The 25,388-nt window shown below is 64.1% G+C and overlaps 1 protein-coding gene across 1 annotated transcript in view; it reads left to right on the forward strand.

Moving 5' to 3' along the window:
- The first annotated feature begins 2,574 nt into the window (after nucleotides 1-2,574).
- FGF18 (fibroblast growth factor 18) overlaps nucleotides 2,575-25,388 on the forward strand; it is a 29,199-nt gene continuing 6,385 nt past the window's right edge. Inside the window, exons 1-4 of the mRNA XM_055128254.1 lie at nucleotides 2,575-2,863; nucleotides 3,023-3,059; nucleotides 15,274-15,454; nucleotides 24,938-25,044. Of these exons, the coding sequence (XP_054984229.1) occupies nucleotides 2,832-2,863; nucleotides 3,023-3,059; nucleotides 15,274-15,454; nucleotides 24,938-25,044 (357 nt within the window). The 5' untranslated portion in view covers nucleotides 2,575-2,831. The remainder of the gene's footprint in view (nucleotides 2,864-3,022; nucleotides 3,060-15,273; nucleotides 15,455-24,937; nucleotides 25,045-25,388) is intronic.

A 25,388-nucleotide genomic window follows, 5' to 3' on the forward strand; every position in this document is an offset into this window, starting at 1 on the left:
CTCCCATCCGGTTAATGAAACCTCCTCGCCCAGCACGCCCAGGGCCTTCTCCCAGGAGACCTGGCTCTGGAAACGGTGTTTTTCTCTGCAGACGCCGGGAATAGCACACAGGTGCGGCCACCTCTGCGCATGAGGGGGCACCAGTCCAGAGGTCCCGCCTGCACCTGTGTCCCCTCCAGCCCTTTGAGCCCTCCATCGAACACCTGGGCGAAACTGTTTACAAACTGGATTTGGAGCCTCAGTTTCAAGGCCTTGGGTGGGTAAACCTTCAGACAAATGGGATACGCAGTCGTGGAAGCAACTGCTTGAAAACAGCAACAGAAGCAGCTTAATCTAAAGATGCAGGGGGGAGGTGAGGGGCACAGGGGGGAGGTGGTGGCCTTGCATGCAGCCCACCCACTGCAGGTGGTCCCTGAGCTGCTCTGGGAGTTACCCTCAGGAGCCAGCCCTGAGCTCTGTACCCCCTCCCCTCCCCTGCCAAAAATCAAAAGCCAGACTTCACAGACAAGCCCGAGTAAGTGTGATGGGGTTAGGAGGTTGCCTGAGAGGATTTTCCATAAATACAAATACTTGTCAAGATTCCAAGGACAGTTTAAACATGCATTTCAAAGTGTCCCTAAATATCGTCCTTTATAAAGGGAAGTCTCCCCGCTGGCGTCAGAGGTCCTCAAGTCACTGGCCCGCTTCCTCTCTCCCCCCACACCCCTCCCCTGGCTAACTCAGCCCATCATCTAACCAACCTCCTTTGATCTGAAATTGCCTTCAAGATTGATCAAGATTGGTGACACAGCCCCATGGGAGCAGTCCTGTCCCGCATACACCCAGGGCTTTCATTCTCACCAGAACATGGGCTGGTACCAGCCGTTCTGCAAAACCAGTTCCAGCGGTGGAAAAAAAAAAAAAAAGCCAATTTTAATGTTGTCTAGTGCTTCCCCTAGAGGCTTCCCCTCGCTGAGCACCCGATCCTGGAAGGTTTTCTGTGCTTGTACCAGTGGCAAAACAGGCCATCTGTTCACCACCTCGGTGCCGGAGCTGTGAGCTGTGTTAATTAAATCACATTCAACCCCTGAGCACCGCCAGGAGTGACTGCTGAGTCTAGTGAAGCCAGGAGTAACCCCTTGAACATCATCGGGTGTGGCCCCCAAAAACAAAAAAAAAAAAAGGAAAAAAGAAAAAGAGGCTTCTGTTTTGAAAACCCCCGGAAAATAGCTTGCAGGGAGGTTTTTGGTGTCTGGAACAAGGGCTGGGTGTCTCATTTTTCCTATCATCCTATTTGGCTCGAGGAAATAAATAGCAGCGTTTTGACAGCACCTACCTCTGCTCATGCCCTGGCGAAATGGGATTATCAGCCACAGCCAAAGACACCAGGCCAGCTCGAGCCAAATAGTCTGGATTCCTGAGTTCTGCTTTTTTGAGCTTGTTCTCCAGTTTCTTTTCCCACTCTGACCTGTTTCCCTTAGCATCAGGCCAAGGCGGAGCCTGGCCGTCGGGGGCCCGAGACAGCGAGACAGTTGGTGGGAAGGAGAGGAGCGGTGCCGCGGGAGGGGGCAGGGGCCCCGCGCGGGGTGAGAAGTGGGTCCTGGGCAGAGCCGCCCCGCTGCAGACCCGTGCCAGGAGGCCGGAAGGAAGGGGCCTGGCGCGGCGGCCGAGCGGGGCTGCGGCGCGGCCGGGGGCCGCTGGGTGGCAGCCGCGCGTCGTGCAGAGCGCGGTGGCTCGCCGGGGGCCCGCCGCGCGCGGGGCGCCGACCCCGGAGCCGCCGAGTGGGGCGGCGGAGCGCGCGGGGGCGCCGCCCCGGGGACCCCCTCGGTCCCTCCCGGCGCCGGGGCCCGCGAGCCGCACGGGACCCCCCGGCCGGTGGTCGGCGGGGGCACGGCAGGGGGACGGGCACGACGACCCCGCGCGGACCCCCCGCGCCGCGGGGCCGCCCTGGGGGCCGGGCCGGGCCCGCCCCCTCCGCGGGCACCCCCGGTGGGCGCCGGTGCGCGGCCCGGGCCGCCGAGCGAGCGCGGGGCCGAGCGTCCCCGCGGCCGCCCGGGCCGCCCGCCGCCGCGCCGCTGCGCCGGCCCGTGCGCCCGGGCGCGGAGCTCCGACGGCGCCCACGCTCGCCCGCCGCGCGGCCGGGCCGAGGTCCGCGCGCCGGGCGGCACCCCGGGGCCCCGCGGGCCGGCGAGCGAGGCCGCGCCGCCTTTGATGTGGGCGCGGCGCACCCGGGCGAGCCGAGCGCCCGTCCGGCCGCGCCCCGAGGGGGGAGCCCCCGGGCCCCGCATCCTCATTGTGCCGGCTCGGGCCCGGGCCCGCCCCCGGCCCCCCGCCCCCTCGCCGCCCGCGCGTAGAAAACGCCCCGGCGGCCGCCGCCAGGGGTGGGAGGCGGCGATGCGCACGGCCGGAGAGACGCGGAGGAGGAGACATGAGCCGGCGGGCGCCCAGACGGAGCGGCCGTGACGCGGGCGTGCTGCAGCCGCGCGCCCCGGCCCCGGAGCGCTGACCCCAGAGCGCGCCCCGGCCGCCTCCCCGCCGCCAGCCGCCCGGCCCCGCCGCGCATGCCGCCCCGGGCCTGAGCCTCGGCGCCGACGCCCGCACGGACAGCCGGGGAGCCCGCCGCCCCGCACCGGCCGGGGGCCCGCAGCCCCGGAGGGCGCGGATGCCGCAGGGCGCGCCGCGGAGCGCCCCGGAGCAGCAGAGCCCGCAGCAGCAGCAGCAGCCGGCGAGCAGGGAGCAGCAGCAGCAGCGGCGGCGGCGGCGGCGGCGGCGGCGGAGGCGCCCGGTCCCGGCCGCGCGGAGCGGACATGTGCAGGCTGGGCTAGGAGCCGCCGCCTGCCCCCCGCCCAGCGATGTATCCGGCGCCCTCCGCCTGCACTTGCCTGTAAGCGCCCGCGCGCCCCGGCCCGCCCGCCAGTCGGCCCGGCCGCGCGTCCGTCCGCCCGCCCGCCCGTCCGTCCGGCGCTCGGTCTGTCCGCGCGCGCGCGCGCGCCCCTTCCCCAAGCGCCGCTGACCGCCTCTCTCCGTCTCTTCTTCCCCGCAGGTGTTTACATTTCCTGCTGCTGTGCTTCCAGGTACAGGTACGTGGGCTCCGCGCACACCTCCTCCCCCCTCGGGGTCCGTGCCGACCCCCCTCGCGCCGGCCGCGCCCCCCTCCCCGCGCCCCACCCCTCCTGGGCGCCGAGCCCAGTGCACCTGTTCCCCAGGCGCCGAAGGGCGGCTCCGCGCGCGCCCTGCGCCGCCGCCGCCGCGCGGGGGGACCGGCCGGCCCGGGGCAGCGGGGCGCGGGGGCGCTGCGGCCGGGCGCGCGCGGGAGAGCCCCGAGCTCAGCCGCTGCCATGGATGCGCCCGGCCCCTGGTCCCTGCCCAGCGCCACCGCCGCCGCCGCCGCCGCCGCCGCCGCCGCCGAGGAGTTGGGACCCAAAGCGTTTCCTTGGGCGCGCTGCTTCCAAACAAAAAAGGCGCTTTTCAGCCGGGAGTCCGGGGAGCAAAAGCTTCAGTTGTAAATTACTCTTGTGGTTTCGAAGGCGTTTGCCTCATTGAGAGAAAGGGAGAAGGAGAGAGGAGGAAGGAGAGAGGAAGAGAGAGCGAGGGCGAGAGCGAGCGAGAGAACCGGGGAGCGGGAGCAGAGGCAGAGGGGCACCTGGGCCAAGGGGCTGTGGTCTGCCCCCGACTCCCCAAGGCGGGGTCTCAGCACCCTGGCCCCAGGTGATGGAGCCCTCACCTCGCCTCGCTCCCCGCTCACGCTCGCTCGCTCTCGTGAATCAGAAGAGGGCTTGGCGCGCAGCCTGGAAAGCACTTGCTAAAATCTGATCTGTTACTTCAGCAGCTCTCAGACTCGGGAAGGTCTTGGCACGCAGACAGTTGGAACGCCGTGGAAATGAAGGGAAAGGGAGGGGTGCAGGCAAGGAGAGGAGGGGAAGAGGGAGCGACTTCAGCGCCGATTGGAACCAGACCTGGGCAGCCTCAGCATGGGAGCGGGGCGGAGGGAGGGCTGGGGAGTGCCAGCTGCCCTGCGCCCCCCACCTAGACCTGCCCGGGAGGGGCGGGGAGGGGGGGCTGGACCAGGAGCGACAAGCGCCCCTTCCCCTCCCTCTGAGCACCAGGCAGGTGTCTTCACTGGCAAGGGATACTTAGGGGGTGGCCTCCCGTTCCAGGGGGTACCCAGAGAGAAGCCCTAGGGTTTTGGCTGCAGTGAGTGGGATGTGTGTGTGTGTCTGTGTCTGTATGTCTGTGTATCTGTCTTTGTGTGTGTATCTGTGTGTCTGTGTCTTTGTGTGTGTCCATGTATCTGTGTGTCTGTCCATATGTGTATGTGTGTGTCTGTGTCTTTGTGTGTGTTTCTGTATATCTCTGTGTCTTTGTGTCTGTGCCTGTGTGTGTGTCTGTGTATCTATATGTGTGTCCTTGTATCTGTTTATGCATATGTGTGTCTGTATCTCTGTGTGTCTGTAACTCTGTGTGTCTGTGTGTGCGTGTATCAGTTTATGCATATGTGTGTCTATCTCTGTATATCTGTGTGTGTCCATGGATCTGTGTATGCATGTGTCTGTATCTCTGTGTGTGTCTGTATCTCTGTGTGTCTGTGTATGTGTGTGTGTGTGTCTGTGTATCTGTGTATGCATGTGTGTATCCGTATGTCTATGCACTCACACCCCGTCAGCAACCCTCTGCAGTGTTTGGGGGTGTCGTGCCGGAGTCTCCTGCCCCTGCTCCCTCTCAGGAGAGGGTCGTCACCCTGGGGATGGGCACGGAGCTGGGCGAGATCCCCGGGCTGGAGGACCAGGGATGGATGTTTCCTCCTGTTGGCCGCCCAGGGCCCCCTGCGGCTCTGCGAATCAATAGGGCTGGAGTCGGGAACTTCAGACTGGCTGTTTGCCAAAGCAGATGTGACCCTGTGTGGGGGTGGGGCGGGGGCTGGGGGAGGGTGGGGTCTGCCTGAGAGGCCAGTGCCAGGCCTGGCCTGCTGGCTTGCAGCTGAGTCCCCGCGCAGAGGCCAGGCCCCCGGGTCACTGCGGGGCTCTGCTCTGTGCCCGGGGGGAGAGCCTTCTTCCTGAGTGCCCAGCTGGGGGCCGAGGGGGGCGCTGACGTTGGCACAGGGCTGTGGGTGCCAGAGACGCTTGCTGCATGCGGCTCTGGAGCCGTGTGCACTGCGGGGTCGGGGTAGAATGGGATGGAGGGCTCCTAGCCCCCCTAGCCAGAGCTGGAGCCAGGCTCTCGGGGAAGAGCTGGCTGGTCCACGTGGGGGTTCGGCCTGGGAGCAGGTACCAGAGCTCCCCTGTCCCGCGCCCCCTTCCCTGGCCGCCTTTCCCCCACTCAGCCTGGCTTGCTTTGGGACCCGGAAACCGTGCACCTGGATGAGGGGGGCGACAGGTGGAGTCACGGAGACGGGGGTGTTCTGAAAACCTCCACGCACGAGGGGACCCCAGGCAGGCTTGTGGGGGGGGCTTCCCAGCGCACATCCGAGCATCCCAGGAGGCTCCCTGCTGCCCCATCCCTGCTGGGGAGGAAGGCGGGGTGGAGGCAGATGAGGTTGGGGGGTGTGACCGAGAGCCGGAAGTCGGCTGCTTGTGGCACTGGCCGGGAACTGGGCACTTCCCACGGAGGGGGTGCAGATTCCCAGGGAGCTGGGAGAGGTGCCTGGGTGGGGGCGGGGTGGGCAGGGCCTCCTGCTGACCCCTGCAGCATGGCAAAGGTATCTGGTCTTACACTGGGGGAGCCGGACCCCCAGCTGGCCTCCCCAGGCACCTTCTGTGCATCTGTGTCCTCATTTGGGAAGGTGGTGGCCCTGGGGCTAAGGTCCTAGACGATGTGGTCCAGGGGGTCCCCCACTCCTCTGGAGAATGGCTCCACCTGTGCCCTCGGCTCCCCCATCTCCCTGTTTGCAGGGGGACGCGTCCAGTTCCAAGAGCAGTTTCTGAGCTCTTTCCCCTTCTTGGCATCCATCAGCCACCAGACCCCACACGCCACCCCCCTGCGCCCCCTCCCCCCACCGACATTGCCCTGAGCGTATTCACGGCCAGACCCTTGGCGAGCTCCACCCTCTGCCGCCGGCCACCCCAGGAAGTGGGAAGCTGGGAATTTAATAAATTAAAAAAGGAAAGAAAAAAAGAAAAACCCACCCTTCCCCTCAAGACTTGGGACACGGCGGGTCGCTCAAATCGGAAGAATCTTAAAAATTTCCGAGGGGAGCAGGCAGCGTGACCAGTAAATTGCTTTTCTGCACTTGGCTGGGCAGCGACAATGACGTGAGGCCGGGCCGGCACCTGCGGGACATTGTCCAGCCGCGCCTGCCCAGCCCACCGGGGGCTCCCGCCGGCCCCTTCCGCTCCTGCGCTGGCGTGCGGTCAAGTTTGGGAACGGCCCGACCAGCCCCCACACCTGGCCTCCTGGGGGAGGTCGGGGGCCCTTGTGCCGGCTGCCTGGGAGGGGATGGGAGAGCCCCCCCTCCCACGCCGGACCCCGCAGGGTTAGGAGCAAGCCCGGGAGCGGACAGTCCTTTGCTGGACTTTCTGTTTGGTTTGGTTTGGGGGGGTTACACCCGGCTGCACTCAGGGATCGCTCCTGGCAGGGCTCGTGGGAGTCAGTGGGGTGCCGGGGATCGAACCCGGGTCAGCTCCCTGCAAGGCAAGCGTCTTACCTGCTGTCTCATCTCTCCTGCCCCTCCCTGGCGTTCCCTCAAACAGTCACATCCAGGGGGCAGCGCCAAAAAGTGTGAGACCCACAGAGCACCGCCGGGGTGCAGCCGGGAGACCCCTCCCCTCCCAGCCAAGCATGGCTCCTAGGAACGAACAAACAGATCTTGGCTGTGGCCCTAGTGCAGCGGGGAAGGTGCTTCGCATGTTGCCTGCCCCCCCTCCCCCGCGGTCGATCCCAGCCTGGTCCTGCCAGGAGTGATTCCTGCGTGCAGAGCCCGGGGGTCAGCCCTGAGCGTTGCCCAGTGTGGCCTGGAAACCAAACACAAACCCAAACTCTGACGTCCCGTCAGGGAGTCAGTCACTCAGCACCTGGGCCTGCATCCGTTCACCAGGGTCGGGGCTAAGCCTCGAGATGTGGGGTTTGAGACATGAGTTTTCGTGGTTTGGGGCCACCACCCCCCCCCGGCAGTGCTCAGGGGCCCCAGTGCTTGTGCACGTCAAAGCACTCGGTGCTGTCTCCGGCCCGAGGCTCTGGTCTTCCTTCCCCATGCCGGGCACACTTTCTCCGGAAACAGGGCAGGAGGCGGGGGGCGGGGGGGATACTGAGGAAGGCACAGGGGCTGGGTGGAGGGGGGTCCGCAGGCCCACCTGTGACTCGCTGCTCCCTGTGATAGTGTCCCCTGGGGGAGCGGGGAGCTGAGCCCCCCGCCTCCCGGGCCTGCTCTGGTCTGGGCTGGCTGGCTTTGCGGGGTGGGCCGGGCCCAGGCCCTCTGCTCTCCTCTCCGTGGCGCAGGGGCGGGGAGCAGCCCGAGGGCATTCCTGCCGCAGGGAGTGTCACCTGCTCCCAGATAAGCAGGAGGATTTTTCGAATTTCTGGTGGTTGGCACTGCCCATGTTCCCAGGCGGGGGCGGCGTGTCTGCTCCCGCACGTGGCCTCCAGCCTGCCCTGCATGCCTGGGGCGGGGGGCAGAGGGCAGGGGGCGGGGGGGCTGGGGTCTCCTGTGACCTCCAGGTTCCGGGGACCCACCCGTGCCACATGGCAGCCGCCTGCTTAGAGCTCCTGCTTCAAGTGAGGGCTTTGCTGGGCGACCTGGGCCGAGTGAGTCACCCACTCTGGGCCTCTGCGTCGGCCACCGTGGGACCACCTGCAGCACCATGCCGTCCCCTAAGCGGGTGGTGACAGGGGCTCGGGGCCTGACCTTGCCAGCAGGGGAGATGGCGCCAGCGGCTGGCGCACCAGCTCAGCATGCAGGAGCCCCGGGTTCAAGCACCGGCACACGGGCAGGAGAATGACCCCTCCCGTCCTGGAGGAAGACCCTGCTCCCGAGGGCCCTTTACCGCCCCCGTCAGAGCACTCTGGGAGCCGATGGGGCTTCCGTGCTGATGGCTCTGCCCTGCCTGCCGGGGCGGGGTAGAGCCCTCGGGGCTGGGTCACTCCGGCGGCTCCTGTGTGCGGTGCTCTGGGCTGAGCACGGGATCAGTCCTGGGGCAGCAGGCGGGGCACGGGGAGGTGTTTGGGGTCCCGGGTCCGAGGCTGGAGGGCCTCTGCTCCCCCTCTGCGTTGTGAGGCCAGGCCTGCCCCAGGAGAGGCAGAGTCCCTGGTGCTGGGCCACCGCAGCCCGGTCCTTAGCGGTCTCTGGTCTGGTTCCTCTGGGCCCCGCCGGGGTCAGTGCGATGACAGGGTCCAGAGGGGCTGTCTGTGAGCGGGCTCATCCCTCGAGGTGGCAGGGCCGTGTGTGTGTGTGCAGGTAGGGGTGGCGTGTGCATGTGTGACATTGAATGTATCTGGATGAGTGTGTGTGTATATATACGGGGGTGTTCATGTGTGTGTGTGTATGTGTGTGTGTGTATTCACATTTTGTTAGTGTGTCTGAGTGTTCCTGTGTGGATGCATGAGTGTGTGTGTATATGTATGTGTGTGTGAGTGCATGTATGAGTGTGTGTGAGTGCATGTATGAGTGTGTGCTTGCATATATGTGTGAGTGCATGTATGAGTGTGTGTGAGTGCATGTATGAGTGTGTGCTTGCATATATGTGTGAGTGTGTGTGAGTGCATGGTATGAGTGTGTGCTTGCATATGTGTATGAGTGCATGTATGAGTGTGTGAGTGCATGTATGAGTCTGAGTATATGAGTGTGTGCTTGTGTGTGAGTGCATGTGAGTATGAGTGTATGAGTGTGTGCTTATATATGTGTGTGAGTGCATGTATGAGTGTATATTATGTGTATGTGTGAGTGTATGGTGTGCATGTCTGTGTGAGTGCATGTATGAGTGTGTGAGTGCATGAGTATGTGCTTGTGTAAGTGCATGTATGGGTGTAAGTGTACGAGTGTGTGAGTGCATGTATGAGTGTGTGAGTGCACATGTCTGTGTGAGTGCATGTGTGAGTGCATGTATAAGTATGAGTATATGAGTATGTGCTTGTGTGTGAGTAGAGTGTGCTTGTGTGAGTGCATGTATGTATGATGTGTGCGTGTGTGTGAGTGCGTGTGTGCGCGTGTGTGAATATGTGTGTGTGCGCATGTGTGTGCATGTGTGCGTGTGTGTGAGTGCGTGTGTGAGTGTGTGAGTGTGTGTGTGAGTGCGTGTGTGAGTGCATGTGTGAGTGTGTGTGCGTGCATGTGTGTGTGTGAGCATGAGCACTCTGAGCCACTCCAGCCCCCAGCAGGGACACTGATGGGACAGCAGCATCAGCCTTGCTTAGATTTGCCTTTGCACTCGGGTCTGTGTGTCCCTCATCACATGCTCTGTGACTCGGCCCTGGCCCCTCGACCTCTCTGAGCCTCACGCCTCACTCCGGGGGACACGGCCTGGCCCCGTGTCTGGCGCTGTGGCTCAGACAGGGGATGCAGTAGGGGCTCCTTTAGGGGTGCTCCTTAGCGGCCACCAGCAAGTGCACTGGCAGGGCCTGCACTGTGTGAGCACCAAGAGCGTGTCCCAGGGTGCTCAGGGACTGGCCCTCCCCCCTCCCCGCTGCTCCCTGACCCCCTCTGACCCCGTGCACCTTTCCACTGGGGCTCCCAGGGATGCATAGGAGCTTGCCCTCCAGCCCCCGCCTCCCGCCACATTCCTGGGCCTCCTTTGTGGAGCCTCCTCCTGAGGTTGCCGGCAGGGCGGGCTGTGGTCGCCGGGGGAAGCCCTTGGCCCGCTGCCCGGCGGCTCCTTCCGAGTGTTGAGTCAAGGCTCTGGGTGCAGGGCGGCTGCTTCTCGCCAGCTCCTGGTTCCTGGAAGTCAAGCAAGGCCGTGGGCCCGGCCTGCAGCGCAAGGGGGGCTCCTTGGCTGGGGAGAAGTCTGAGGGGTCAGGGCTGGGGGACCGGCGCCTGTGCCCCTCCCCCCCCCCCCCCCGCAGCTGGGCTTGGGGGCGGGGCACCTGGCCTGGAGGCCTGTTTTCCTTCTTCCTTTTATTTTTTTTCTGGTAGGGAGCACCCCTGGCAGTGCTCAGGGCTCGCTGCTGGGTGGGGCTCGGGACCCTCTGCAGGGCCTGGCTGTCCACCTCCCCAGCCCTTGGCTTGAGCACTGGCCCAGGAACACTGACCCAAGCAGGCCCAGGTACCAGCCTGGGCACGCGGGGCCCCGAGCCCCTCCAGGCGCGGCCCCCAGACCAAACGTGAAGACCCTGGTGAAGACTCTGAAGCGGCCTGTGTGTCCCCGGGGCGGGGAGAGCAGCCCCGCGGGGACCCGTTGGAGAGCGGTGGGCAGTGCAGGGTGGGCCGCCCCGCGGTCCTGCCCATCCCTCACCCTCGGGCTCTCAGGAAATCGGGGAGAGGAGCCGGGAGCGGGGTCTGCCCAGGCTGGCTCCCGGTGGGCAGCGGGCCCTGTGCGAGGCTCCAGGAGCGCTGACGTGTGCAGGGCGGCGGGGCCGGTGGCACCCCTCCCCGCGGTGGCCAGGGCCTGCCGGACAATGCATCGGTGATCCCGCGCTTCATGGACAGGCTGGGTGGGGCGGGAGAAAGGGGAGAAGCTGGGCAGGGCGGGGGCGTCCACCGCGCCAAACCCCGACCCAGGGGTGGGCCTCCTCCCCCGTCTGGCTGGGGGTGCCAGCTGGGGCAGCTCAGGGGCGGTGCAGCCAGAGCTGGTTCAGAGCTTGGCACCCGAGCCGCACAGCCTGCGCCAGCCTGCGGCCTCGGGCGGGCCCGGCCCTGCCCAGGTCAGCCCCGCCGAAGGAGGGGAGCCTAGGTGGCCTCGCGGGGGCCTCAGTCCAGGCCGCTGTCGAGGAAGCGTTTGGGGAGAGCGGAGAGGGAGGCGGCGCTTGGAGGCGCCACTCCAGGAGCTCGTGCAGGGCGTGGGTCCGAGAGCAGAAGGGGGAGTTCTGGAAGATCAAGGCGGGGGAGGAGGAGGAGGAGGAGGAGCAGAAGGGAGAGGAAGGAGGAAGGAGAGGAGGACTCACTGGAAGACGGGGAGGGAGAGGACTGAGGAGGAGACTGTGAGGAAGACTGAGGAGGAAACTTATGGAGAGGACCGTGAGGAGGTGACTGAAAAGGAGACTCTGAGGAGGACTGGAAGAACGGTGAGGAGGACTGAGGACTGTGAGGTGAGGAGACTGTAAAGAGGCTGTGAAGAGATGGTGAAGAGAACTGAAGGGACAGAGGTGGGGGAGACTGAAGAGGCTGTAGAGACTGAGAAGACTGTGAGGAGACTATGAAGAGACTGAGGAGTCTGAGGAGACTGAGGAGACTGAGGAGGATTCTGAGGAGACTAAGGAAGACTCTGAGGAGACTGAGAAGGACTCTGTGAGGAGACTGAGGAGGACTCTTAGGAGACTGAGGAGGACTCTGTGAGGAGACTGAGGAGGACTCTTAGGAGACTGAGGAGGACTCTGTGAGGAGACTGAGGAGGACTCTTAGGAGACTGAGGAGGACTGTGAGGAGACTGAGGAGGACTCTTAGGAGACTGAGGAGGACTCTGTGAGGAGACTGAGGAGGACTCTTAGGAGACTGAGGAGGACTGTGAGGAGACTGAGGAGGACTCTTAGGAGACTGAGGAGGACTCTGTGAGGAGACTGAGGAGGACTCTTAGGAGACTGAGGAGGACTGTGAGGAGACTGAGGAGGACTCTTAGGAGACTGAGGAGGACTCTGTGAGGAGACTGAGGAGGACTCTTAGGATACTGAGGAGGACTCTGTGAGGAGACTGAGGAGGACTCTTAGGAGACTGAGGAGGACTCTGTGAGGAGACTGAGGAGGATTCTGAAGAGACTGAGGAAAACTCTGTGAGGAGACTAAGGAGGACTCTGAGGAGACTGAGGAGGACTCTGAGGAGGCTGAGGAGGACTCTGAGGAGACTGAGGAAAACTGTGAGGAGACTAAGGAGGACTCTGAGGAGACTGAGAAGGACTCTGTGAGGAGACTGAGGAGGAGGAGACTGCGGGGAAGGGACGGTGGGGGCAAGACTATGGGAGGATTGTGAGGAGGAGGAACAGCAGGACTTTGAGGAGGACGGTGAGGAAGAGGCCAGGACTGGGGGGTCCTCTGTTGTTTCCTGGGGCCACGGCAGGGGCTCACCCCCACCTCTTTGTGTACCAAGACATCTTGTGTTGGGGGCCAGAGGGGCTGCCAGGACCTCGGGAGCAGGCGGCGAGCAGCTGGGGCGGGCTGGGATCGAGAGGCGGACTTGGTTTTGGGGGGGAGGGGTTCCCGTTGCCCTCGGACAGGTGTGTGTGTCCGAGACCCCACCAGGGCTGGGTCGCTGGGACCCTAAGCTAGGTGGGACCCCACGACGGGCTGTCCCTGCGTGAGGAAGGCTGCTGGCCCCCAGGAAGAAGGGGCGAGGGCTGACCGCGGGAAGGCCTCCTTTCTCTGCAGCACCCCAGTGCCCCGGAGACCCTGCCCTGGGAGGGGGCAGGCGAGGAGCGAGGGGCCAGAACCCGCGCCTCTGTCTGCGCGCCGCTGGTGCTTGGGCAACGCCGGGAAACGGTCAGGGGGCCAGAAGCTGCATAGCCCGCCAGAGCCCTGGGCTCCAGCCCCAGCCCCTCCCCGCTCCCAGCCCCCCTCCCGCCATCCGGAAAAAACAATTTTTGTATTTTGGGTCAAATATGCAAATTTGACCCAGCAGTGCTCAGGGCTCTCTCCTGGCAGGGCCCAGGGGACCACACAAGGTGCCCGGGATCGAGCCAGGGTTGGCCCCATGCACGGCCAGCACCCTAACCCCGTGCCACCCGTTTGGCCCCCGCTTTTTCCTTGAGGTCTGCTCTTCTCAGCTCTCTGCTGGCACTGGGCAGGACTGGAGGCGAGGGGCCGAACCAGCTAGGTCTGGGGGGAGGACGATGGGTCCCAGCAGGAGTCCCACCCATGGCTTGGACTCACGGCTGGGGGGAGGGTCTGAAGGAAGGCAGGGGCGGCCCTGGGGGTCCCACCCAGGAACCAGGTGTCCCCCTGATTTTCCGGGGTCCCGAAGCTTCCTCCCGCGGGGCCACGCAGGCTGTGCAAGATGGATTGCCCTCCTGCACGCTGAGGAAGGGCCACCGGCGAGCCCCTGCTGACCCCGGTCACCCCGCTGCCTCTGGCCAGTGGGCCAGGGAGAAAATCATTACTGGGAGGCTGACCACTGGGCAGGACATGCCCCCCGGGAGCGGGGGAGGAGATTGCTTTGACCTCCGGTCGATAAGGCGGCAGGAGACGCAGAGGGCAGGCCGCAGCTCCAGGAAGTGGGGACCCCAGGTGGCGGGGATGCCCCCCCATCTATGCCCCCAGTCTCTGGTTTCTGGCCTTTGGGGGTGGCGGGAGGGAAGGACAGGCCAGCCCTGCCTCGCCGGGCTGAGGGGCGTGGGTCATGCCCCCCAAACTTCTCAGAGTGCTCACTTCTCTGTCTGTGAACTGGGGGTCACAGGCCAGAGTGGGGACCCCCCTCACTGTGAGTGAGTCTCATCTTGAGGGATGTGTGTGTGTCGGGGGGGGGCTGTCCTCTGAGATGCAGAGGACAAAGGGCTCAGCCATGCTCTGCACACACGAGGCCCGGGTTGGACCCCAGCTCTGCCAGGAGCGACCCCCTTTTTCCAAGCACCAAGCCTTGAACACGGATTTGGGTAACTCTCCCCCCCTCCCAGTAAAAGCCCCCAAGATGCGGGCTGTCTTGACAGCAGCCCAGGAGGGGAGACTTGGCAGCCTCAGTTTTCCCTTCTGTGACATGGGACCACCCTTCCACATGGGAGCGGCAGCAGCGGGTGGGGAAACGGTGGGTCTGACTGGGCTGGGAGTCGGGGGACGATGTCAGCGATGGCCACAGACCCAGGGCTGGGAAGGCCATGGAGGGCCCCTCCTGGGAAGCTCCGGGCAGAGATGGGCGCTGGGGCAGCTGTGTCCTGGGAGTCGTGCCCTCGGGCACACACGGAACCAACCGGAAGAGTGCGTGAGCTGCCGGAGATCAGCCCCGGGGGCTGGAGGGGCAGCACAGCAGTTGGGGCCCTGCCTTGCATGCCGCTGACCAGGGTTCGACCCCCCGGTTCTCTGAGCCCCGCCAGGAGAGGTCCGTGAGCACAGGCAGAGCCAGGAGGAAGGACAGAGTTACCGTCTGCCTCCCCCGCCGTCGGCCTAGGGGACAGGAATCCACCGAGGAGGGCAGAGGGAAACCCATTTTAACTTGGTCCGGAGTTGAGGTCATTCCCTGCCCTGTGCTCGGGGGCCCCGTGGCGGAGAACAATCCAGAAGCGACCCAGTGCACGCGGAGCCTTAAGCCTGGTACCTCGAGAGCGTTCTATCTGGGGGGAGGGGCATGCCAGGGGCACTCACGGGACCGTGCCTGGTGCTGGGGGTGCCAGGCCAGCGCCCTCACCCCTCACTGTCTCTCCTGCCCCCGCCCCCACCCCCGGCCTGTGTTAACATGATTGGGGTGTTGGGATCTGAGTCTTTCCAACTCAAGCGATGTTTGCCCCTTGGTTCACTCGGTGGATAGTCTGACTCTCCGTCGTGCTGGGTCCGGCAGCAGCAAACGAGACAATTCGAATCTCGGGGTGCTGGCGATGTCCAGGGGGCGGGGCCTGTGGGCACAGACCAAAGGCAGGGCAGTGATCACGGTGTCAGTCAGTGAACGGAAAGAGAGCCGGAGCTTGGTGGAGAGCAGGGGGCGGCCAGGAGGGCTGGCCTCAGAGCAGCAGGCAAATGTGTGGCATCTGTGCACAGCCCTGTGGAAAGTCAGGAAGGGCAGGAGGGTGGCCGGCAGAGTCGTGCAAATGTCCTGAGGCCAGGGGTGTGCTCTGTGTCTGCCGGGCTCAGGGGAGCGGGGACCGGCCAGTGGCCGGAGACAGGATGAAAGGGATCTCCTCTGTGGTCAGCCACACGCAGGGCCTGCCCCTGCCCCCTGGACTCTCTCTCTCTCTGTGTCTCTGTCTCTCTCTCTGGCTCCCATGTGGTAACTTGCCCCCCAACGTGTCAGGGGACACCCCGGAGCATGGGGGATGCCTGCCACGTGATGGCGCAGGCGGCTGGCGAGGGCAGGGAGAGGGCAGGCTCGGGAAGGGGCTGGGAGTGGAGAGCGGGGGTGGGACCGAGGGTGACCGTGGGCGGTGTGGTCAGACTAGGGACGCAGAGCCAAGAGGGGCTTCTCCGGGGCGCGGGTGCGGGTGGGCTTGGTGGGGCCTCCCTCCGTCCGCACCAGGGACCCCTCTCGCCCTCGCAGTGTGGGCCCGCGGGTCCAGGCTCACCCACTGCCCTCTCCCCGCCCAGGTGCTGGCGGCTGAGGAGAACGTGGACTTCCGCATCCACGTGGAGAACCAGACGCGGGCGCGGGACGATGTGAGCCGGAAGCAGCTGCGGCTGTACCAGCTCTACAGCCGGACCAGCGGGAAGCACATCCAGGTGCTGGGCCGCAGGATCAGCGCCCGCGGCGAGGACGGGGACAAGTATGGTAGGTGCCTCACGCGCCTGGATGCGGGGAGTGTCGGGGCAGTGCTCTGCGCTTCTGTGTGTGGGGCGGACTGGCTCACGTGTGCGTGTGTGTGAGCGTGAGCGTGCGAGTGTGTCATGTGTCGTATGTGCAGGCATGCGAGAGCGCCTTCAAATGGAGTGTGCATGTGAGGATGTGTTGGGGGCCGTGACTGGACATGCCCGAGTGAGTAACACAAAGGCGGGGGAGCGTCCGCGTGTGGTACGTGTGGATGAACAGGATGTGCGTTGAGTGTGTGAGTGTGAATGTGTGGGCGTGAGTGTGGGAGTGTGGGAGTGCATGACGTGTGATGTGGGCGTGTGTGTATGTGAGAGGTGTGGTGTGTGTTAGTATGTCTATGAACTGTGTGTGCCTGAGTGTATGAAGCAGTGTTGTGTGACTAATAGTGTATAAACTGAGTATGTGTGTGAGTGTGTGAGGGGTGATGTGTGCACGTGTGTTGGCGTATGAACTGAGTGCGTGTACGTGAGTGTATGGAGTGTCATGAGTGTGTGTTTGTGTATGAAATGTGTGTGAAAGTGTATGAAGTTGAATGTGTGTGTATGAAATGTGTGTGAATGTGTGCTAGTGTGTGTGTGAAGTTTGGACGTGAGTGTGTAAAGTGTCATGTGTAGTATGTATTTGTGCATATGAGTGTGTGAGGTGTGAAGTGTGTGTTTGTGTACGAACTGAGTGTGTGTAAATGAGTGTATGAAGTGTGACATGTGTGTGTTAGTGTGTATGAACTGAGAGTATGTGAATGTATGAAGTATAACATGTGAGTGTGTATCAGTGTATGAACTAAGTATGTAAATCAGTGTATGAAGTGTGACATGTGTTAGTGAGTTAGTGTGCATATGAACTGAGAGGGTATATGTGAGTGTGTATGTGAGTGTATGAATGATGTGTGAGTGTGTACCAGTGTATGAACTGAGTGTGTGTACGTGAGTGAATGAAGTGTCACGTGTGAGTGTGTTAGTATGCGTGTGTGTGCATGTGTGCGTGCGTGCTCGCTGCAGAGCTGCAGACTTGACCTGCTGCATCTGTGAGGCACCTTGCCCCACTGTGCCCTTGACCTGCCCTTGACCCTAGAGCTGTGCCCGTCCTCCGCCGGGGAGTGACCCCGACTTCCTTCCTTCCTTCCTTCCTTTCCCTCTCCCAGCCCCCCAACCTGTAGCCTTCGCAGTGGTGAGAGCCCCCAGCCCTCCGCCCTCCGGCTCCTGCCTCGTGGGGTCCCGGGTGGGGTCCCGGGCCCCTGGCCCAGCGGGGAAGCTCTTGGTGTGTGCGGCCGCCTGCCCACTTGGCGGGCCCGCCTGCCGGCGCCCTGAGCGACACAGTCGCCACTTGACAACAAGACAAATAATTTCTGGGACCCTTTATCTTGGCCCATTTGTTTTCCCGCAGCCCGGGGGCAGGCCTGACCTCGCGGTGGGCCCGAGCCCGGCAGCTGCGCCGTCGCTGGGGGCCCGGGCGCGGGGCTCCCGCTCGCCCGTCCAGGCATGGCCTCCCCTGCCCCGCCCCCGCCCGCTGGGGCGCCAGCTCCCCGGGCCGCGGACCCTGACTGTGCGGGCTGCACAGGTGCGGCCTTTCCCTGGATCCACTGTCCAGTTGCTGCCAGGGAAGGGGCAGCTGGCTGGCCCGGGCGGGAGGGGGTGCCCTCCTGGGGGGCCCCCAGAGCACTGGCCGGCCCCTCCGGGCTGGGAGAGTACAGGGGGGTCAGACGGTGGTCTCGGCCATCTGTCCAGGCCCCGGGACAGAGGCACGCGCCCTGCGGGGTGCTGGGGGCTGGGGGAGGAGCCCCCGGATTCTCCCATCTTCCTCCTGGCCCCAGGCTTGGGGCGTCCCCCCTGCCAGCCCCTGCCAGCTCAGGGCCTCTGTTTCCTCCTGTCCCACCCCAGGGCTGGGCGAAGTGCGGGGGCGGGGCACTTCTTGGGTGCGGGGCCGTGGTACGGGGCACGCCCACGGGACCCCGGGGTCACTTCTGGTGGCTCTCCGGGGGATGATGTGCTGGGAAATGGAGCCCTCTGCCCGCCGCTCTGCCTCGAGGGTCACTGGCGGGGGAGGGGAGCGGCGGTGCAGGTGCAGATGGGGGGTCCGAGTCGGGGTCACTCCTGGGGTGCTCGGGGCCCGTGCCAGCCAGGGGGTGGAAGCCCAGGCTGCTGCCCACACCCAGCGCCCAGGCCCCCTGCAAGCCCAGAATGCCGACGACTCTGAGTTTAGTCCTGCGGGGTGTGTCCCGCGGCTCCGTGAGGGCTGGTGTGGACGGGCCTCTCTCAGGGCCGTGCTGTCCTGCAGGCTGGCCACCGGGGCTCTGCGGCCATGTCACATTAGAAAGGCAGATGAAGCGGACGGGCCCATCTGGTGCCGGGAGAGGACAGGGGACAATGGCGCCCACACAGGCTCCCAATCGAGATAATCAATAGGAATATTATCGACGGTGATTTATGGGGCTGCGTCAGGACCCGCCCTGCCCGCGGGGATGGACGGGCGGGGAGGGGGCGGGAGCGTGGGTCAGGCAGGGCACGGGGGCTTGGCCCATGCGGTCAGCCTGCGTCCCGCTCCAGCTAGCGGCTGGGGAGACGTGGGATCTGGAACCCTCCCAGAGGCCTGTGTCTCGGTGTCCAGCCTGCCCGTGGCCCGGCCTCAGTGAGGGCTGGCCTGGGAGATGCCCACCGCTCTCTGGGTGCCCCGGCAGGCGGCAGTGGGGCAGCTGCTGGACACTTTCCCGAGCATCCTGCAGACGTCCCCCTGTTTCCCAGAAATCATTCCTGGGGCGCTTGGGGTGGAGCTTTGGTGGGAAATTCAGGGGCAGACTCGGGAGGCGGGCACGGGGGGCTCTGGGCTGACATCAGCTCCCGCTGCTTTATTCTGTAGACAGTAGTCACCTTTCTTCGGTGGAGGGGGGCGGGGAGCTGGGCCACACTCAGGGCTCACTCCTGGTAGGGCTGGGGGAGACCCCACGCGGTGCCAGTGCTTGAAGCAGTGTCGGGCGCAGGCAGGGTGAGCGCCAGCCCGTGGCGCTGTGTGTGGCCCTGACAGCTGTCACCTGGGAGGAGCAACCCAGCTACGCTAGGACCAGTGTCTCTGGCTCTGAGCTGCCAGCTGCCGGGACAGCCAAGGGCATGGCTGTGCTGTGCCTCCCTGTCCCCAGGCCCAGAGGGAGAAGCTGGGCTGGGGAGAGCTCGGCCCAGAGGCGGGCACCCAGCTCTGGGTGTGCTTAGGGGATAGCCTGGGCTTGGGGTCCTCACTCAGGGTGGGCATGTCGGGGGGAGCGGGGCCAGCCCTGCATGTAAAAGCCTTAGGACAGGATTTGCCCGCCAGCTTCCATTTGAAAAAGGGCTTTGTGTGTGTGTGAGTGTGTGAGTGTGTGAGTGTGTGTGAGTGTATGTGTGTATGAGTGTGTAAGTGTGTGAATGTGTGTGAGTGTGAGTGAGTGTGTGAGTGTATGTGTGTATGAGTGTGTAAGTGTGTGAATGTGTGTGAGTGTGAGTGTATGTGTGTATGAGTGTGTAAGTGTGTATGAATGTGTGTGAGTGTGAGTGTGTGAGTGTGAATGTATGTGTGTATGAGTGTGTAAATGTGTGTGAGTGTGTGAGTGTGTATGAGTGTGAGTGTATGTGTGTATGAGTGTGTGTGAATGTGTGAGTGTGTGTGTAAGAATGTGTGAGTGTATGTATGAGTGTGTCTGCGTATGTGTGTAAGTGTGTGTGTGAATGTGTGAGTGTTGTGTGAGTGTGTAAGTGTGTGTGTGAGTGTGTGTGTTTAGGCCACACCAGGTGGTGCTGAGGCTTATCTCTCACTCCGTGCTCAGGGCCCCCTCCGGTGGGGCTCGGGACTAGGCGTGGTGCCGCTTGCAGGGCACCACGCTCTGCCCCGTCCGTCTCTGGGCCTGGGCAGTCTCTTCCCGAGTGAGGTCACCTCCCCACCCGGGCCAGGGGACGCGGGGCTGTGCTGGGACTGTGGGGGGCAGGGCTGCGGGAGCTCACCTTACGGCTCCTGTTTCCACCCGCGCCAGAGGGCAGAGAACCAGCAGGCGGAAGCCCAGAGGCTGGTTCCGGGGCCTTCTAGAAGGGACTGTCCAGGACGGCCGAGGGGAGCCGGGCCTTCAGCACAGCCCTCACCCTGGGACTGCTGGAGGGGCCGCAGGCCGGGGACCAGGTCTCAGCCCTCTCCCCCGTCAGGTCTGACCGGCCTCATCCCCCCTGCGGCTCTCGTGAGACCCCTGGCCTCTCTCTGCCCTGGGCCAGCGCCCCCCTACCTCCATCCCAGAGGCCGGGCCCCCTCTCCCCGGCCTGTTCCCCCACACCGCCAGGTCTCGGGGGCTGGGGCAGTGTGGGGTTCATCCTCTCTGTCCTGGGTGTGGTCGGAAGCCCAGACACTGTCCCCCCGAACCTTGTGCCCCCCCACTCAGCGAGAATCCAGAATCTTCTTTGTGTCCCCCCACCCAGTGCCCTGCAGGTCACAGCAGGAACAGTTAGTGGGGCTCAGCCACAGCCCCGGGGGCTGCGCAGACACACAGGAGGGCACCAGGGTGGGGGGCTTCTGGACCCTGCTGAGCCCGTGAGCAGGACGGGGGCACGCCTGGCCCCTCCCCACTTCCCTCACCCCGGGGCCCGCGGCAGCCCCTGGGGTGGCGGGTCAGTGGTGGCTCTCCATCTCCCCCAGGGTCCGCCCACGTCCCGGAAGCCCCAGGCCTGGGGGCGCTGCAGGGAGGGGGCTGGAGGGTCCCACCGTCCGCGTCACGGCCTTCCCACTGGCCCGTGGGAGAAGGTGGCAGGTGGGCTGCTCCGGGGAGCCGAGGGGGCCTGCGGGTGTGCGGGCGTGTGCAGAGGCATGCGAGTGTGAGCAGAGCATGGGTGCGTGCACACGCGTGCAGATGCATGTGTGTGTGTGTGCGTGGGCGTCTCCCCCACCGCAGCTCTGCACTGTCCGTGTCTTGTCTCCTGTGACAAGGACACCCTGCGGGGGGAAGGACACCGGGACGGATGCCAGAGTCCGTGCCGGCCGTGCCGCAGAGACTGGGGCGGGGGTGGGCGGGCTCGGCCCTGCCTTCCACTGACGTCCCCGAATCTGGGGCGTCAGCACCCAGGCCCTGGGCGGGGACATTCCGCGCTCCAGCTCTGCGGTAGTCTGTGTTTCCGCGTGCTGCGTCTGTCTTGGGCTCTCTCCTTCCCTCCCTGTCCCCGTGTCCTCCAAACCCAAAGGGCCCCAGGTGAGGGCCCGGGCTTGCCCCCAGTGGGGGACCGGCTGAGGGACTGTGTCAAGGGTCTGGGCGGGCTCCGGGCCTCACTTTCTCCATCTGCTAAATGGGCGCGGGAGCCCTGCCCCAGCGAGTGGCGAGGCCGGTGGCAACAGAGACTCCCTGACCTACGTACGTGACCTTGGGGCTCTCTCCCCACCCGCCGGTCGGGGCTGACAGTGCGCTTCTGACCGGGGTGTGATGTCAGCGGGCGGTGAGTCAGCGCTGATGTCACGGCTGGCACCCAGGAGCTCCGCATCAGCAGTTTGGGGTTTGCAGCCACACCCGGCCGTGCACGCGGCTCTCTGCCGGCTCTGGGCTCAGGATCGCCCCTGGCGGGCTGTGGGGTGCTGGGGACGACTCCGGGGCCAGCACCCTCCCCGCTGGACCAGGGCTCATTCCAGCCCGGCACCATCTGGCCCCCTGGGGGCTCTGGGGGTCCCGCGACAACCTCCTCAGTGAGGGTGACGTGGAGCCAGTCCTGAGGGCCGAGGGTCCTGGGAGCTCTGTGCTCTGGCCCTTCCCGCCCCTCCCCACTTCGTGTCCCTCCTCCCCGGCCGCGGATGCGGTTACTGGGTTATTGGCACCAGTGTCCTCTGCTCCGAGCTTCTGGAAAGGTCCCTAGGTGCTATGCTTCGGGGGATGGAGTAGGGCGGGGAGGGTCTCCAGGTGTGACTCTGGGGGACGTGCAGACCTTGTCCTCTCCTCCAGGGCAAGCTTTGGGCACCGGGCAGGGGATGCAAAGGCCCTGGGGTCATACTGGACTGTGGTGTGGGTGGCCAGAGCACATGGGCCTTTAAGAAGCTGAGCAGAGTTGTGAGTGGTCGGCCCCCAGAGGCTGGTCCCAGGGAGGGGCACTGGGGCTCCTGCAGCTGGAGAGGAGCACCCACCCCTCCCATCCTGGGTTACCCACCTGGGGGGGACTGGGGAAGGGCGGGCAGGCACGGAGAGCCCAGAGGGGCTGCCAGTGCGAGGTCGTACCACAGACTCCCCCTGGGGCCAAGGAGAGATACACTGGGGGCGAGGGGCAATAGGGCGATATTGAGGGGTGGGCAGGCTCTGGGGCCAATGTGATCCTGAAGGTGGGGTCTTCCTCCTTCCCTTACTCGCCTCTCTCCCTCTCTCCCTCCCTTTCTCTCTCCCTCCCCCTCTCTCTCCCTCTCTCTCTCTCTCTCTTCCTCTCCCTCCCTCTCCCTCTCTCCCTCTGCCTCTGCCTCTGCCTCTGCCTCCCTCTCTCCCTCTCTCCCTCCCTTTCTTTCTCTCCCTCTCCCTCTCTCTCCTCTCTCTGTCTCTCCCTCCCTCTCTCTCTTCCTCTCCCTCCCTCTCCCTCCCTCTCTCTTGGTCCCCTCCCTCTCTCTCCTCTTCCCCTCTCCTTCTCTTCCCCTCTCCTCCTCTCTCCTCCTCTCTCTCCTCTCTCTTCTCTTCTCTTCTCCTCTCCTCTCCTCTCCTCTCCTCTCCTCTCCTCTCCTCTCCTCTCCTCTCCTCTCCTCTCCTCTCCTCTCCTCTCCTCTCCTCTCCTCTCCTCTCTTCTCTTCTCTTCCCTTTCTCTCCTCTTTCTCTCTCCCTCTCTCCTTCCTTTCCCCTCTCCCTCCTCTCTCTCTCTCCTTTCTCCCACTCTGCTGCTCTGAGCCCCACCGTCTGCGTCTGACCCAGCGGCGGGGGGCTGTGGGCCACTCAGGGGCTCCCCAAGGCCACCCGTACTCTGGGCCCTTCTCTTGGGCACGTGGTGGATGTGTGTGTGTTGGGGGGGTCGTCCCTGCAGCCTCCTGGAAGCCCCAGGGCCTACCCTGACACAGGGGGACAGGCTGGGGCTGTCACTGAGCACCTGAGCATGTGCCTGGCATGGCTGAGCCCCCAGACAGATCCCCGGGGAGGGGAGCAGACACACCGAGGTCGCCAAGTTTGGGGGGATGAGACCTCAGTGGGCTCACGGGGACAGGGGGCAGAAACCCAGCCTGGGGGCCCGAGCCAAAGAACAGCAGGTGGGAGGAGGGTGCTTGCCTTGCCCATGTCCCACTGGGGTCCATCCCGGCACCCTACTCGCCCCTGAGCCCGCCGTGTGTGGCCCCCACAAGCACACCCACCCAGTGCTGGGACCCCTTCACAGTCCCGAGGCTTCACCCCCGTGATGAAGCCCTCCTAGCCCCCGACCCCAGGAAGAATCCGAAGCAGGCTGCCCCTGCCCTCCACCTCGCGCCGGCCAGGACACGGAGGCCCTCGGAGGGAAACTGAGGCCGTGGGAGTGGCTTATGCAGGGTGGCTGTGCCAGAAATGGGTCCGGCATCCCTGCACCCCAGCTCAGGGGGCTTTCGGTGCCTGAAGGTGTTCCTGGGACCCCAAAGATGCTGCAGGCGTGGGGAGTGGGGGCCAGGAGGGCACCTTGACCCTTGGCACATGTTGCCCTACTTTTTTTTTTCTTTTTGGGTCACACTCAGTGATGCTCAGGGGTTACTCCTGGCTCTGCACTCAGGAATTACCCCTGGCGGTGCTCAGGGGACCCTATGGGATGCTGGGAATCGAACCCGGGTTGGCCGCGTGCAAGGCAAACGCCCTCCCCGCCGTGCTATCACTCCAGCCCCACGTTGCCCTGTCTTTGGTGCCCAGTGCCTGGACTCCCCCCTGTGTGGTGCTCGTCTCACCTCTCCTCATTCTGTGAGAGGGGGACTCGCCCCATGGAGCTCAGAGCAGGCCCATGGTGTCCCCCCAGCCCGGTCCCTCCACCCGCCCTCCCCTACTCCCCAGCTCCAGGGACTCACGGACTCTGGGGTGGGGGTGGCAGGCCCTGGTGAGAAGCCCCCCAAAAACCATTCTGTGCACTGGTCAGCCGTCCCGGCTCTGACTCTGGGGACTTTGGATTATAGTGGAAAGGGGGGGGCGAGGGCCTGGCCCCCACTCTGCTGTGTTCGTTAATATTCTGACCCCCTGTTTACTGGGGCTGGGGGAGGGGGAGAGGAATGTGCCGCCCGCTGTCTAGGATTACTGGAGTCTTGTTAGAACCTTAACGTGGATGTAAATTCTTCTTTTTCTCCTTGGAAGGGTGGGTATCATATTTTAATTAGTAATGGTGTCAGAGGAGGGCTAAATTAATTATTGGGAATCCTGCGTGCCACATGGTTTTAATTTTCACAGCAGGATACAGGGTCTATATTAAATTTTTTTTTATTAAAATCATACTTTGGTACTTTAGGGGCACCAAGGTAAACTCTGCTCCAAAGATGCTGTGCTTTATGACTGTGATTTTTGGGGGCTTGTTATGGACCAACAAGTCCCTTGTCACTGCAATTACAGTCTGGAGGGGGAGGAAGGGGCAGGTGTGAGGAAGTGAAAGGGTCAGGGGGAGGGGGGAGGGGGAAGAGGGAAGGGGCGGTGGGAATCAGAGATGGGAGCACAGAGAGGGTGCTGGGCCTCCCTCGGTCACACAGCACTCTCTGGGGAGGGAGGGTGGCTGAGGAGGGTGTGGGTCTGACACTGCACACCTGGTCAGGGGACGGCTCCCTGTGGCCGCCTGATGCCCTTGTGCACGCAGGGCTTTGGGGCCCAGCCCTGGACAGCCCCCTTCCTAGAGAGCCCGATTCTCCGGCCCTGTGGCAGAGCTGCTGGGTGCCAGGGCTCAGGGGTAGGGGGGCTGGATTGGGGGGGTCCTCAGAGCATGACCTTCCTGTGGGGGCTCCTCCTTACAGTCACGTGACCTCCTTGCTGTTGGGGGCCAGCAGAGACTCCCTGGGCAGCCTCTGATGCGGTTCTGGCGGAAACCGGGCCCCTCCCGAGGTGGGGCGCATGTGGGCGCAGTGGCCGTGGACACTGGCCGTGGACTCTTGTTCCAGAAATGGCAGCTTCTGGGGTGCACTGGCCCGAGATGGGGTGATGGAAGGAGGGTGGTGCCCGGGACACAGACAGATCCTTCTGGCCGGAGATATCTGGGTCCCAGGGTGGTGTGTGTGTGTGTGTGTGTGTGTGTGTGTGGTGTGTGTGGTGTGTGTGTGTGGTGTGTGTGTGTGTGGTGTGTATGTGTGTGTGTATGTGTGTGTATGTGTGTGGTGTGTGTGGTGTGTGTGGTGTGTGTGTGTGTGTGGTGTGTGTGTGGTGTGTGTGTGTGTGTGGTGTGTATGTGTGTGGTGTGTGTGTGTGTGTGTGTGTGTGTGTGTGTGTGTGTGTGTGTGTGTACAGGGCCGCAGGGGTCCCTCAGGCCACACCGTGAAGTGTCTCCTTCTCCTTTGCTCCCGAAGCCCAGCTCCTAGTGGAGACGGACACGTTCGGCAGCCAGGTCCGGATCAAGGGCAAGGAGACCGAGTTCTACCTGTGCATGAACCGCAAGGGCAAGCTCGTGGGCAAGGTGAGTGTGGGCGGCCGGGAGCTTCCACCCTCCGTCTCCCCCTTTTTCTTTTTCTTTGCGTTTGGGCCACACCCACCCAGAGATGCTCAGAGCCTACTCCTGGCTCTCCGCTCAGGGACCATCGCCCCTCGCAGGCTTGGGGGCCCCTACGAAGAGCCAGGGGTGGGACGTGGGTCTGTCTCGGGCCGGGCAGCGCCTTCCGTGCCGTGCTCTCTCTCTCTGGCCCAGCCCACCCCGGGGGCCCTGCGCCTCCTGCCAATTCCAGGTCAGCCTTGGCTGTGACTTTGGGGCTTTTTTTTTTTTTTTTTGGCTCGTTGGGTCACACCTGGCAGCACTCGGGGGTT

This window comes from Sorex araneus, chromosome 2 (assembly GCF_027595985.1).
Source record: "Sorex araneus isolate mSorAra2 chromosome 2, mSorAra2.pri, whole genome shotgun sequence".
In the NCBI taxonomy this organism is placed as follows: Eukaryota; Metazoa; Chordata; class Mammalia; order Eulipotyphla; family Soricidae; genus Sorex; species Sorex araneus.